This window comes from Vigna angularis, chromosome 10 (genome assembly GCF_016808095.1).
Source record: "Vigna angularis cultivar LongXiaoDou No.4 chromosome 10, ASM1680809v1, whole genome shotgun sequence".
Taxonomy (NCBI): Eukaryota; Viridiplantae; Streptophyta; class Magnoliopsida; order Fabales; family Fabaceae; genus Vigna; species Vigna angularis.
Genome location: NC_068979.1, coordinates 6,903,297 through 6,919,098, shown reverse-complemented (window position 1 = coordinate 6,919,098; position 15,802 = coordinate 6,903,297). Strand labels below are relative to the sequence as shown.

The following is a 15,802-nucleotide window of genomic DNA, read 5'->3' as shown; positions in this document are numbered from 1 at the left end:
ATTAATGAGTTTGTATTTAACTTTCTCTTTCTTCCTTAAAACAAAACAAAAAATGTTAGAGATGGAATTAATATAATAAGTGGAAACTTAAAAAAAAAAAAACAGTATCTTAATAAATATTTTTATTTATATTTAATTTTGTGATTTATTATTCATTAACATTAAACATTAAACGTTGTGTTTTATGAAAGAAATAAAAATATATTTAAATTAATTTCTATCAATTCCTATATATACTATATATAATTTAAAAATCTCAAAAAACTTTAAAAGTTCCCAGTGTATAAATTTAAAAAGAATTGGGGGGCCAGGCCACCCCTGCCACGTAGAAGATCCACCGTTTGGGACAAAGTGTTGGGTTACTGGGACACAGTCGATGGGCTGTGAGCAGTTGTGATGTGTTTCTTCCTTCACCCACCAAATTTCTTTCATGCATCCTATCACATGCTTTCAGAATAAGTGTGTCTAGAAAAACATTTTCGGAAAATGTTTATTTAACAACTTGATAACCTTTTTACAATAGTTTATTTGATAGTTAGAGATTGGTTCGTTTTAAATATACAAATTAATAAAATAATAATACATAATTTATTATAAAAAGTTATTAAAAAGATTATTAATATATTATAATCAGAATTGATTTAGTATGTAAAAAAAAAAAAGTAAAATCCAAGTAGATAGGATGCAGATAGAAATTTGATAGGGTAGACAAAGAAACATAAATAAAATGAGTTGTAGCCCAACCAGGGCATCAAAATAAAAACAGAAGGAAATTATAGTATTCATTCATTCCTTTAAACTTTTTTTCATTAATATCTCATTATCATCGATCTTAAAATTTCCCCTCCATTGAAATACTTCTTTTCAGAAAATGAACAAGTTCACTCTTGTGAAAAAATAATGGTTTGAATGGAATAATTTGATAGGAACATATAAAGAAATGCTTAAATAAAAAAAATAAAAAAATAAAAGAATAAGAAGAAAAGCTATTGAGTAATTTAACATTTTCAACCTTACTCTTACTTTTTTGTATATGTTGTCATTATTTAAAACATAGACATAATACATTTTCATTGTTCTATTTTAACATTCTATGGGTGTTGAATTTGTTATTTGAGAAGTTCGAAGTTTATTACTTGAGTTTAAAGAAAATGTCCTACATGTTTACAGTGTGTTACAAAGATCATTGATTTGGTATCTATTTGTATTTTTTGGATCACACTAATGTGCTCCCATATTAAATTATTTTTATTGTCATAATAATAATATTTTCGTATTTTGTTTAAATTGACAAATTACCAAATATATTTTATTTTTTAAAATTAATTACAATCATTTGCAAATATCTTTACTTTTATTCCATTTTTCTTTCCTTTTTCATTTATTTGATTTCCATCACTTAATCCAAGCAAAATATAAAAGAAATACATAGAATTAATTAAGCGATGAATATTAGATAACATATAAAATATCCACAATACATTTTGATATCATCTAACCATCAATAAAACAACACTTCAAATTGCAATAATATGGACTTGTTAAGTAATACACCTTATCATACACATATAAGTAATAAAATCAAAACTAAAAATCTTTTTTAATTCTATAGTTGTTATAAAAAATTCAATTAGATTTTTAATTTTTTTAAATGATTTTATTTTTGTTATATTAATGTTAGATTTCCATTAGAATTTATATGTCAAATTATTTTACATAAATACAATTTATACGTTAAATAATTTTATCTAAATTTTGTGATTTGATGTATAAATTTTAATAAAAATTTAACACTAATCTAATGGAAAGAACTTAATTAGATTATTGTTAAAAATTAAATTGAATACGAAATAAAAATTAAAAATATAATTGATTTTTTTATAAGAATTAGGGGATAAAAAAGATTTTATTCTGAAATCAGTATACAAACACATAACTTAGAATGAATTATGAAAATTGTCATCTCACTTATTCGTTTATTATAGTGCCTTGTTTGTGTACAACTATGGAACAAAAAAAAGAGATAAAATTCTAAATATGCGAAAAACAAAAAATAATAATAGGTAAAAAAATAAATATGATGCTATTAAGAATTCAAGAAAATATAATTTTTTTAAATATCAAATATAAAAACAATCGTATTTACATGAATTTTAAATCAAATCATAAATAATAATTAAATAATTATAGAAAAAGTAAAAATAAGGATTTCAAATAACGAAATTAACAGCCACAATAAAAGTTAATATACTTTTTTTTAAGACTGTCTAACAAAGTAAATTATTAAATATGAGGACATAAATGAGAAAATAAACATCTCACCATATATTACTCAAACCTGTACTTATTCAACTATTTTCACACATCACCAATTCCGTCTGTGTTAATGAAAAATTACAAAAATTTAATATCCTTTATAATATCTAAACTATTCATCTTTATGTTTATGTCGAATGAGTCAGGCATAATATTTAATTCAATTATAATAACTAAGACATTACATTTAAGAACATTTTAGTAAAATACAAGAACTTTATTAGATATACAGATATTAAAAAATAAATATTTTAAAATATTATCAATATATAACTTTTGATATTATGTGTTGACAAAATACGTTTAATATTTTCTTTTCATGAAAAGGCCACTGAACAGAATCAAACTAGTCTCTTCACTACATACAATTATCGAACAAAAAGTTTAAATCACTCAAATGTCTTGGCAAAGACCGGAAAACATTTGCTTCACAATAGAAAGACAAGTATTAAATTGTAGCTATTAAAACACAACACATAAACTTCATCTAGAAAAATCTATTATAGAAACTAACACATTAACTAAGACAATTTATGTATATATTTTGATATAAATTTTATTCTTTTTAAGTATATTATTTTATTTGTTATTGAACTAAATATTAATGTCTAATTTATATATGAACGTAAGAAAGTGTTAAAAATTCTAAATCAACTAAAAATAAAATAAATTTAAAATATATAATGTAATTTCATTTTCAAAAAATCACTTTCTTTAAAGTCAAATTAAATTTAAAATCTATTTTTTCTTTTTGATAGCTAATTTTTCTTAATGAGTATTCTGAAGAGAGAAAAAAAAAAGATTCCAGCTATTTCATTCCAAGTACAATCTGAAACACGAGCACTGAATTTGAGCAAGCCCCACCACTAGAAGGAAGCTTCCATATGATTCATATTCAAGTGATGATAATTCATGAACACAGGAAAAGGCCCACGGCCATGTTTGTTCTCTGGAGCAGTGGATAGAAGATAAATGTTGAAGAAAGGACATCGAAGACGCAGCACGTGCAAGTGTCACATGTTTTCCTCTGTTATCTTTTCTCCTTCCAACGTTTCCCAATAGCCCCACCCTCCTTCACCCTCTTCACGTCACATCATAACCGTATTTTTAATATTAAATTTATTATTTAAATCACAACGGCTTATTCATATTTCTTTTACAATAATTAGAGTTTACAAAAATATTTTATATTTTACTGATAAAAATAGAAAAATGTTATACATCTCCCCTTTCCATGAAATTAATTCAATTGAAGACAAGTAATTAATGTATCAAATTATTTGGATAAACTCTGAAAATAATTATTTTAGAAAATGAAAGATAATCTCTGACTAAATTTCAGTTATTTTCTTTCTGATCCAACAAGATTAGTTTCAGTTTTTTTTTTTGTTTTTTATAGGAAAGTATATTAGTTTAAGGTAAACGTTTAAATTAAAACCCTTCCAAGTTGGGCTAATTAAAACGTTACTCAATTGTGACGTGTCAATGTAGTTGTCATTATGGAACGTGCTTTCCTTCAATGTCCTATTTAATACTCCCGCTCCTTTATTTGTCCCATTCTTCTTTAAATTACATGTAATTTTTTTTCTTTTTCATTTTTAAATTACAGTTAAATATGTTTTTGATTTTTGTTTTTTTTTTAATTAAAATTAAATTTTCTTTAAAATTTTGGATTAAACATTAACTTTTTAAATAATTATTAGATTTATTTAAAGTTTTAAATGTATTTTTAATTAATATTAAAAAAATGTTAAATAGAATCAACAACTCCAGCACTTACGTAATACAATATAATCAAGTTTTTATTTATAAAACTAAATGAATTTGAATTTGATCAAATTTTACAAATTTAACGTTTTTTTTTCATTAAAACCTATGATTATTTATGATATATTCAAGGTGTAAAATAACCTTAAAGTTTACAAGTAAAATATTTAGTGGAAATTTTATATAATTTAGAGGATTTCAGGACGGAAATGCTGGAGTTTTAATATTAAGCACAATTTTATATTTTGATAGCTTTCAAGAGAAGTTCAAAACAGTGGTGATAAACCCCGTTTTAAACAATTCAAACTGTATACACCAATATAATAAAACCTCACAAATTTCATTTTATTTCGTGTTTAATCGTGTTCAACACTATCCCCTTTCAATCGGCTCAACTCTTTCATTATTATTTATTTTTTGAAATATTTTATATCCGAAAAACATCATTAAGGCTTACTTTGCATATTCTTATCTGTGAATGCAAGCCACTAATATCCAGCTGTATTTCGTACAGATAATAATTTAACGTTGCTGGGGTGCTACCACTGAATTCTCTTTTTTTCTTTTCATATTATTCTTTTTGTTTTTCCATAAACAAAAGAGTTATTCGAAAATTTCACTTTTAATTATTTTGAAGGATTTTAGATTAAATTTGACAGCACGTTGAATTGTCTTAATTTTGAATTACTTGATTTTTTGACACTGTGATGAAATGACCCTTTTATATTTTAAACAATTGAACCTTTGTATATCATTAATCGCCAGAATTAAAAATTTTCTTGACGCTAAATTGGATCATATAGCATCACATTTCTTGCATTTTATCGTAACGTATAGAAACAATCAAGATAAGGAATTTTGATTGAATATTGAATTTTGAAAACTAATTTCCTTTGTATCGTGTTTGAAACACTGATACATAAAAACGACTTTTCAGTTGATATTTATTTGATAATTGAGACAGCTTTTATGGGATATACATTTCAAAACTAAATGTCAGCGCTTTTATCCCGATAATGTTAAAAGTATTTAGCAGAAATACCAAGATTTAATAAATTTGAAATGTAATAATTTAATTTTCTGTTAATTAATTTAGTTTTATATTCTTAATAACGGGTGCGCACACAAAATTAGCTTGAAGGGAAGTTTTTGTGAGTGGGTATGATTTATTTCCAATGAGGTAACGCAGAAACGTTGATTGGATGACCTACAATCCAAGTTGTGATGAACGATTTGATCACCATTTTTTGTGTTACAAGTACGATGTTGAACAAAAAGAAACAGATTGCCACGTGTCGCGGTGTAAGAAATAGGGAGTAGCGTGGGTGGAGCGCACTGGATTGCCCAAATAAACTACGCTTCGCTTTCTGCAACAACATTGCTAAAATAAGATTTAAGATAAAAGACTGGATCCGATTCATGTCACAGCATTCCGGTTCGGACTACCTTTTTCGCGGCGGTGCTAGTGGCGGAGACTTGGCGCCGGAATATTCCCTCTTTACGCCTCCTCCTTCTTCCTAACCTAACCTAACCTTCTTCGCTTCAAAACCACTTCATCTCCTCACTCGTATCTCTCATTTCCCTTCTCCGATTCGCTTCTTCTCCTCGCTTATCGATCTGCTTTCTACAACCTTTCTATAGACAAACCTCAATTTCTCAGCTGATTTGGTGTGATTCGACTTTCACTCGCTTCAATTTTCAGGTTTTTTTCTTCCTTCTTTTGCCCCTTATTTAGTGTTTAAAGAACAAAAAAGAAGAAAAAAAAATTTGTGCTTATGCATTCTTCATTCTGGTTTGTCATCAGAATTTATAGATCGATGAGGACACGGTGTCTGCTATAAAGTCTTTGATTTTTATTTTTTTGTGATACTTTTAGGGAGGGAGATGAAAAATAGTTTATTCCTTAGTTTTGTTACTTTATATATTACACTTGTCAGGAGTTAGGGGAATACTTGTTATTCGCAAGGTATGATTTGTGAATGTGTTTTGAGCTTGAATTGAATTAGTAATGGTTTCAATGCATTATGCTGTGCTAAGAGCCGTTGTTGTTGGTATCTGATAAATCAAAAGAGGTGACTTTGTGATACATGGGAGTATTTTTTTCACTGTGTAGAGTGGAGATTTGTTTGGGTTTTAATTGGGTGGTTGCAGTTTTTTTTGTGGAAGGAAGATTGATATGCTCTGTGACTATGTCGTTGAAAAGCATAGTAAGAGAACTGAAGGAGATGAGAGACGGGATTGGCAACATGTCAAAGCGAGGTGTGGAGAGCAGGCGTTGGAATGGTCGAACAAAGTCACATGTTGCTCCAGATATCACTCTAACTTCACTTGAACCGATTCAGCAAGGGCAGTGGGCGCATTTACCCCCTGAGTTGCTGCTGGACATAATAAGTAGGGTGGAAGAGAGCGAGACTACCTGGCCTGCACGTGCCGTTGTTGTTCATTGTGGTTCAGTTTGTAAATCTTGGAGGGATGTTACCAAAGAAATTGCCAAGACTCCTGAACAATGTGGAAGGATCACATTTCCTATTTCGTTGAAACAGGTGATAAATTCTTCTCCCTTGCGTAGCTCAATCTTAATTTTCCTTTTTCTCTGTTTCTTATCTTTCTCTTATGTTTATAAACAGCCCGGGCCACGGGATTCTCCAATACAGTGCTTTATCAGGAGGAACAGAGAAACTTCTACATATCTATTATACATTGGCCTGGTGCCATGTAAGTTTGTTACTTTGTTCATTGCTGATGTGTACCATTTCTTTTTCGATAGAAACAGGGATGCCATGTTTCTCATTTTAAGTTACTTATTAAATTCTGAGCGAACAACTTTGAATATTGAACTGCAAGTTTCTTACTCTAAAATTCATGATTCATGTATTATTAAACTCATTTATTTATGCACAATGGTCAACATCATTATCTTTGGAACTCTTCTCAAATGGATTACTTGGTATTCACCCACATATATTGTGAACCAGAATATATTTGAGCTATTTGAAGAAGAGGAAAATCGGATAAATTGGATTTACCAAAAGCCAAGCCAACTTTTGTTCTTGAAGCGATAACTGATAAGTTGTGTTATTTTTATGTTAATTCTGCAGCGGAGAACGAGACTGATAAGTTGCTACTAGCTGCCAAAAAGGTAAGAAGGGCAACAGGGACAGACTTTATTGTGTCTTTGGTTGCAGATGACTTTTCTCGCTCCAGCAACACATATGTTGGAAAACTCAGGTAAGTTTTGGTTTGATAGAAACATGCCTTTATTATTTTTCATCTGGCTCCATACCATATCTTTGACTTGACAATAAAATTTGACAGGTCTAATTTTTTGGGTACCAAGTTCACTATTTATGACAGCCAACCACCACACGGAGCTGCAATTCAACAAGATAGTGGGTCTAGTAGGAGATTTCATTCTAAGCAGGCATCTCCTAGAGTTTCAGCATTTAACTATGTTGTTGGCACCATTGCCTATGAGTTGAATGTTCTCCGTGCAAGAGGGCCAAGGAGAATGCATTGTACCATGAACTCCATACCTGTCTCAGCTATTCAGGAAGGGGGCACTGCTCCAACACCTACGTCTTTCCCTCAAATCATTGACAAGCCTTTTTCTCCCTCACCAGCTCTAAAAGGAAAAGGTCCAAGTACAGATTTAAATAATGTAAACCTCCCTAAGCTAGCAGTACCTAGTCAAGGGTCATCTGAGCCCATGGTACTAAAAAATAAGGCTCCTAGATGGCACGAGCAACTGCAATGCTGGTGCCTAAACTTCAAGGGTCGTGTTACAGTGGCTTCTGTTAAAAACTTTCAACTTGTGGCCGCAGTTGATCCATCTCATAATGTTTTAGCTGCAGAACAAGAAAAAGTAATCTTGCAGTTTGGAAAGATTGGAAAAGACATATTTACTATGGATTACCGTTATCCGCTCTCTGCCTTCCAAGCCTTTGCCATATGTCTGAGCAGCTTTGACACCAAACCAGCTTGTGAATGAAACCAATGGCACTGGATCATCTGCTGATTTGTATCATACATGTAATGTGCCAGGCACAGTTCCCTCAGGCTTGGTGGGGCATGCAACTGAGGGGCTGTGCAGTCTTTAGTATTTCCCATTGTGTTGTTAGTTCATTCTGGAGTTTAACTTTATGCTGTTTCATAGCGCTGCAACTAAAAGTAAGCTTAGTGAATCATCACTTTTATAATATAAAGTCTCATTTTATTTCTCACAAACAAATCTGGTTTTTGTTTTCCAATAATGAGTTTTTAGTTGTATGTAGTTCCGAACTGTTATTTTCCTTCAATGTTATACAGCTGACTTTATTTATTTATATATATATATATATATATATATATATATATATATATATATATATATATAATTTGATCAACCGGTATGTTCCTGGTAGTTATAGGTAATAAATTGAATCCTAAGTTTGATACAAAAATAATCTTAGGACGCCATTTTTGAATGAGTTTATGAACAATAATACTTGGCAAGAATAACCCCACCTAAACCAGAAAAACATAATTCTACAATTTGGTTGGTTATTTCTTATTACAAAATTATAGGAGGATGGAAATACTTTTTAATTTTTTGAACATGTCAAAATTCGAAACGAGTCCCGGAAAATAAGATTAATAGACTATTTTTGAATTTTGATATATAGAAACTAATCAGGAAGAACTATATATTTTTAAAGACCAAAAGATATTTCGTCTAATATTAAAAGTGAATTTATTTGTATGCATGATTGATATATATATATATATATATATATATATATATATATATATATATATATATATATATATATATATATATAAAGTAGTGTGTAATTGACGGGACAGGACTATTCATTCAGATTTCTTAAAACCTTGGAGGATTATAATTGAATTAATCTCACGGAATGGATGTGTTTTTAGCGGTTAAATATTAAAATCCAAGGAGTGTGCTATATGTGGAGGTCATTTTTGGATCTGCAAGTATATGGAATAATGGAATAATTGAGTAATGGTAGTAACACATTTTAACATTTATTTAATACACAATATAAAATAGTCATAAAAAAATATGTTTTTATAATTTTTTAAAGAAAAAAAAGTAAAAAGAAAATATAATATTAAATAAATATAAAAAATTTATATGTCAAAATATAATTTTTAGAATAACACTAAAAAATAATATTTTAACATACATAAAGTTTTTACATTCATTATATATTGTCTTTTCTCATTTTTTTACTTTTTAAAAAAATATTATAAAAATTTATTTTTTATAATATTTTATTTTTATAATGTGTCAAATAAATTTCTGTGACTTTATCATTACTCTAATACTAATAGACGAAAACTACTATACCATGATGAGTTATATGTTAACAAGGATCGCTTGCAAGCAAAGGTAAACTTTCATCAGATCACCAATTTATCAATGATCATAAGTCAATAAGAACTAGAGGAATTAACTAAGCGTGATTTAGGAATAGTGGACAGATGTAGTCAAGAGTCTGTTTTCAAGATTTGAAGAGCCCAAACCAACAACCTTACCATTGTGCCAAGATAGCCCTAAATGAAATAATGAAATAAAATAGTAACATAAAATTGGTCACATAAAGAAGGTAAAGAATTGGAAGGTACCCTCCTTTATCATCAAGGCCATACAATTAAACAGCAAAGTGTTAAATATAGGCAAACACCTTCATTGCAATAATATCTATTTTACAGCCGTATCCACTGTACTGAAGTGTTTAATATATACACAATAAGAATAAACAAGAAATGTATAATTGGTCTACCTAGTATATTGACATGAAGGGAAAGAGAAATCAGAAAACTTTCTACTGTCTTTAACAATTCACAAGTCCTGAATTGGAATGTCAATACTGAAAGGAATATATCATCATCATAAACACAACTGTACATCATCTTACTACCTGTTGTTACAGTGCAAAATTAAGTAGCAGATGCTTTGCGAATGAATCTTTAAAGCTAAAAATTCCGCAAGTGCTAGGAAAGGCAAAACCCACATATGGAACTCATCTGAACGTCATCTGTTGTCCCCCAAATAAGATCACAAGGTTGAAATGCCGAGGAATTCATTGTCATCTTTTGGATTTTGATCCATGTGAACTGGACTTTGAGAATGGTGATAGCTTCTTCAGAAACGTGGATTTCTTCGGTGGTCTATTTTCTTCAGCTGGGTGAGTGTTAGAATCTCGACAAGAGTTGCTGATATTTGGCTCAGGGCAATCTTTATTGTCACCAATGTTGACATCATCCAAAAGATGGATCAATTCCAACGCACTTTTCTTTCCTTTATCGTTTCCATTCTGGGAGATCAAGAAAAGAGAAGGTATGATATTGTCATGCTCACTCATTACTAACTTCAAGTAATCCACATGAGAGCATAGAGAGACTAGAACTGCCAGTGCATGTTCTTGTTCTTCATTATTGCCGGTATTAAGTATTTCAGTAACCGAAGTTACGCACCCCTTTGTTTCAGCAACAGAATTCCTACCCTCTTCAGTATCACAAAGATTTTTCAGTATACGTATGCAATACCTCAAAAGGTTTCTGTCTTCGAAAAATGGCAGCAATTTTGGGATGCACTTGAGTGATAGCATGCGGGGACAGACTTCGCCAATGAAAGACAAATTGTACATTATTCTAATAGCTTGTTGTTGGAAACCTTTTTTTCCGAAATCAAGTATGTTTAAAATAGAATTGAGAGCACTGGATGCTGCAATTTTAGGTGCATTATACCAACGTCCTGACAGTTCTTCCAGTATGGCAAGAATTTCTTCTGTCGCTTCTGAATCAAGAAAACTTGCCAACATAATGAACGTCTCTTCATTCAAATTAGTATTACCATTTCTGCAACAAATAATATGCAAATAACAAAAAGATCATTCTATTATCAAAAGGCAAGTGCAAAGATAAAACGATCAAAGTATGGAAGAAAATTACAAAAAATAAAAAAGAGAATAGAATGTGATTTATATCCCTCGAAAATTCTATAACTTTCTCGTGATTTTCGTTTTTGAAGGATGTTAAACAATGTTTCAACAAATGAACACTGTTTTTGAGGATAGATGTGAATTAATTTAGAAAAATGACATGAGAAAATATAATAAGCAAAGCAAATAGTTAGCAATATAGAAATAATAAGATTAAGAAAGCGGAAAAGAAATCATGCCTGCAGTTGTTCACAAAATCCAACAGAAGTTGAGTTCCAGCTCTCAACGCTTGAACATCACGCAGATCATATGCATTGTTCAGAAATCTGAGGAGTGGTTCAACCAAACTGTCTGCAGATACAGAACCAAAAGCTTGGCTATTGCTTTTCAAGTGATCTTTCAGGTCTTGAATGACCTTGCATTGAGAATCCCATTGAAGATCACCGAGTTGAGGCAAGAGCATCAAATCAGTATCATGTATCTCTGTATGAACTTGATGTCTTTCAGAATTGTCACTAGTCCTGATCAGCATAGAGCCACGAGTGGTCCTACCATGCGAGGCATCTGAACTAAAACTAGCATCAAGTGACCCAATTGACATGTTACTAAGATCCCCTGGCGGGTTGAAATCATTGAAATAACTTCCTATACTATTAATGGAAGTGCTTGAAGCATCCCATGAGGAAATATCTTCTGCTTGCCTACTAGGATCTGGAATGGAGACTCCATTTTTTCTGCACCACTTTGATATTAAGTCCTTCATGGCCACATTTGGAGTTAAAGCCGTATGGATTAGTTTCTTTCTGGTTTTGGGGCATATATCCTTACCCTCATCAAACCACTTTTTTATCCACCTCCTTTCATATGTTACTCCTGATTCAATGATAACAGGATCATTCATCAACCTTGAGGATATTGGGCATTTATATTGCTCAGGGAGGTCAACTCCACCTAACTCACCGGTGTGAGTTATATACTGATCATAGTTTAAGCTTTGGTCTGACTCCACATGATGGTTTCGTAGAGAATCGTGATAAGAGTTCTCCGTTGCAACATGTTCTTCGGAAGAATAGACCCTCTCCTCATGTTCTTCCACCAGGAGCTTTGCATGCTTTTTCAGTAGAAGCAGAAGATAACTCAGTATCTTTTTCTTTGTCAGCTCATTTGGTCCAAGTTTATCCAACAACTTCCTAATAGATCGTTGCTCTGTTACGATGGCCCTCGCTGATGTTATTTTCAGTCGCGATGCCACAGACTGAAGAGCTTTAAATTCAGAATCGTCGACTGAATCTGAAGTTGAAGTGAGCAACTCTTTCACAACCCTCCCAGCCTCTTCTTCATTGGGGTCCAGAACAAATCTCGTACACTCAAGATCATGAATTATTCTAGAAACCTGCAAGTTATATTTCAATCTCAACTAGATTATTGGAATGAAGTTCCGTTTGGGTAGGCTTAAAAAGAAAAGTCAGACGAGTCTAGTTAATATGCCTGATTGTAATAAACAAATTATCATTTTATTTTAGAGTTTAAAGATCCAGTTAAAAGAATCGTAATAATCCAATAGAATCAAAAAGAAAATTTAATAGAGAATATAAGCTGACTGACCTTCACTGCCAACATAACAGGAACCATGTTCTGAATTTGGATTAAGCTTTTCTCTAATAATCGTGTTGTCTTTAGGCATCTTGAGAGTACTGTATCCCCTGTCATAACCTGAAAGTAGTATCCAAACCAACAAAACTATCATCAGTACCATCACTATCATGCAGCCTGCAAGTATAATCCACTGATAAGTGCTAAGATCATGTGTATTTTTAGGTGATCATGTTTTTCATATAAGCTTGACAAAGAAGATATTAAATAAATCATCAATTTCACCCTCTGTGCATTACTGCTAAGTATCTTCTAAATTAATAGAACTATACAAGTAATCTTTCAAGTATTGAGTATCCATCAATTAACAATATATTTTACTTTTAAATATGATGTCTAATACTTGAAAAATTATTTATTTAATTGTTTTGCTCGAAGAGACCATTTAGGATAGTAGTATGAAATTGAGCATTCGTTCAAGAAGAAATGGCGTGTTGTATTTGTGTGTGTTGTTTTGCTATTATTAATGAAGGACTACACACCAGGTAGAGTTTGCTGCATTCAGAGCAATGCTGCACGAGCACTTTGGCTTTTTCAATTGTGTTGTTCAGCAAACACAGAGACTCTATTCCTGATGAGAACCCTGGCCGAGCCGCCTCTATGTCTGGAACTATTCTTGAGATTCTATGAACTAATTTTGCAAGTTCTGTGCACATTTTACCATGCACCTGTCGACATAAATTCCCATTAATAGATTGGTTAGTTCTAATATCACAGTGCAGTTGAAGAAGGTAACGTCATATCCTGAAGAACAAAAAATTGAAGCCCGGTTCCGTTTTCTTCTAGCTTCAATAAATACCAGTTTTAGAGTAGAAAATTGATATAACTGGATAGTAAAATGTACCACTAACTTCATAGCTGACTTTTCTATTTTTCAAGAAAAATCAATATAATTGGTATATTAAAAGGAGAATCTCTGGAAAACATTCACAATAAACATAATACCGAAATTCAATTATAGTTATGTACCTTAAAGGAGCGGGGATTTAGCAAGGCCTCCCCTTCACCAATGTCCATTCTCATTAGGAGAGTGTCCTAGACCTGCACATTAAACAAAATTATTCATATTGTTTGAAAGAATAACTAATACAGTAAAAACTAAATGAAACCATATTTACTAGAACTGAAAACATATTTGCATCTAAACTAAAATGTTACTAATATTCATATTTTTCTGTATTTATCCTTTTCTCTTTTGCTATTTTACTAACCTATAGTGTAAATACATGATTTTTATTGTAATTCTTTAAACAGTGTAAAGATTTTATATTTTGTATTTTTGATTGAGATCAAAAGAGTCTATTTCACTACCAGAAGGAGATAAACATAAATTTCAACGTGAAAATTGGTTCTATTCCCCCTATCAGAGACACATGTGCATTTCCAAAAATACTGAATACAGAGGTGACAAAATGGCTTCTTGGACTCATATGGATTGTCCCGATGCAAACTGAGATATAGTGAGCCGGGAAAAAATTATATTGAATTCGATTTTTTAAACCTAGATTGGTATACGGTTGAAAAATCAATATTTTAATTCAGACTAAAGTTAAAAAGGAATTCCTAAAACACTGTAACGAACAATAAATCACCTAGAGTTAAAGATGGTGAATAAGAAGCAACTTACAAGAACTGTAATAGAAGCAATTCTTTGTAATCTCCCTTGAACCGCGCCAAAATTCAGATTAATTACTACAGAGTTCAAATACTGATTTCGTCTCACCGCAGAAAACTCAGCAGGGGTATGAATTTAACATGAAGCTTTGTGTTCGGGGGCAGCTCTAAGGTGAACAAAGCAACAGTTGAATGGAATCATAATCTATTCTCGGAACCACGGTTGACCCTCTCTAGAGAGAGACACACATGATGAACTGAATTGAGTAAACAACAAAATCTGATGCTTAACCAGAAAGATTAGTCTGAAACAGAAAGCAATAAATAGAAGAAGATGATATTATTCAGTGAAAGCAAAGCAAAGCAAAGGAAGGCGTGGATTCGAAAAGGTTGATGAATCATATAACTACTACCCATGAAAGCAAAAACAACAAAAGTCTTCTCTTTAAGATGAGTAGCATCTCGTAATATGAGATTATTGTGCAGAGAGTTACGAGGAAGGAGAGAGAGAGAAAGAAAATGGCAAGAGAAAGAGAGACCCGTCAACGTGATTATAGTTCTCGAATAAAAGCATGACCAAGTCAACCAAACCCTACAATTTCTCTCCCTTTCTCTATTACCCAACAGTGGGAATGGAATTTTGGATTCTTTCACTTCTACTCTCAAATTATGATCTCACTTCACCCAATATATTAAAAAAAAGAGCAAGAAATTAAGTCATCTCATTCATTACAAATATCTAACAATTATTATATATATATATATATATATATGACGTATTATATGTGCATATTTAATGCACATAAGTCAAATAGTAAAGTGTGTTTGATTTTCAGTCATATGTTTCATTCATAAACGATCACACTTTAGAAATTAGGAATATTTTTTTTATTGTGCTACATAAAAATATATAATGTTATTATAATAATTTTTATAATTTGTTGATGAGAAAATAAATGATGATGATGATGGTATGTGAGGGACATGATGATCATTGTGGATAATGTGTGTGTGTGGAAGAAAGAGATGATGGTGGCTGTGAATGACTATGTATGTTGTTGACTGAGACAAAAAGCTGACGTTTCAACGGCAGACTCCGTTGAATTGAATGCTGCAAATGCAATACCAATTATTAAATTAATTAATTGCAACAATGCAAATAATACAAGTCAGTAATATTTTGTAAGTCAAAAGCCCAATTCTTAGTGCTGCTACCAATTTCTTCCCAAGTTTGTTTCATCCCTTTTACTTAGACCTGGTATTTATTTAAAAAAATAATAATATTACTTTATACATCTTCATTCATTTTACAAAATGTAAAAATACCCTTTTAATAAGCCAAAGTTGATTATGAGAACATGTCAAATATTACCTATTAAAGATAGGGGCAAACAATTCTCTCACCCTTGAATCCAAATTATTGCCTAATATGAAAAAATCATGGGAAGTTTTCAACTACATAGTCCCGTGACAGTTTTTAACGTTACTGTAACTGTCAACAG

At 31.1% G+C, this 15,802-nt stretch overlaps 2 protein-coding genes across 3 annotated transcripts; one reads left to right on the top strand and one right to left on the bottom strand.

Annotated features, from left to right (window-relative positions):
• Positions 1 to 5,412: 5,412 nt before the first annotated feature.
• Positions 5,413 to 8,311, top strand: LOC108336075 (tubby-like F-box protein 5). 2 transcript variants are annotated; one of them, XM_017572392.2, is made up of 5 exons: positions 5,413 to 5,785; positions 6,197 to 6,626; positions 6,711 to 6,798; positions 7,182 to 7,311; positions 7,399 to 8,311. In XM_017572392.2, the coding sequence occupies exons 2-5, from the start codon at positions 6,273 to 6,275 to the stop codon at positions 8,069 to 8,071; spliced, it is 1,245 nt and encodes a 414-aa protein (XP_017427881.1). In that variant the 5' UTR covers positions 5,413 to 5,785; positions 6,197 to 6,272; the 3' UTR covers positions 8,072 to 8,311. The 2 variants fall into 2 exon arrangements, with proteins under 2 accessions (XP_017427881.1, XP_017427880.1); XM_017572391.2 differs by having other exon boundaries at positions 5,415 to 5,785; positions 6,235 to 6,626.
• A 1,442-nt stretch (positions 8,312 to 9,753) lies between these two features.
• LOC108336114 (U-box domain-containing protein 5) lies at positions 9,754 to 14,946 on the bottom strand. Its single transcript, XM_052869536.1, has 7 exons — positions 14,714 to 14,946; positions 14,314 to 14,605; positions 13,656 to 13,727; positions 13,169 to 13,354; positions 12,639 to 12,746; positions 11,273 to 12,426; positions 9,754 to 10,950 (listed from the first exon to the last, which is right to left on the bottom strand). Exons 3-7 carry the CDS (start codon positions 13,707 to 13,709, stop codon positions 10,179 to 10,181), a joined length of 2,274 nt encoding a protein of 757 aa, XP_052725496.1. The 5' UTR covers positions 13,710 to 13,727; positions 14,314 to 14,605; positions 14,714 to 14,946; the 3' UTR covers positions 9,754 to 10,178.
• Between the last annotated feature and the right edge of the window lie 856 nt (positions 14,947 to 15,802).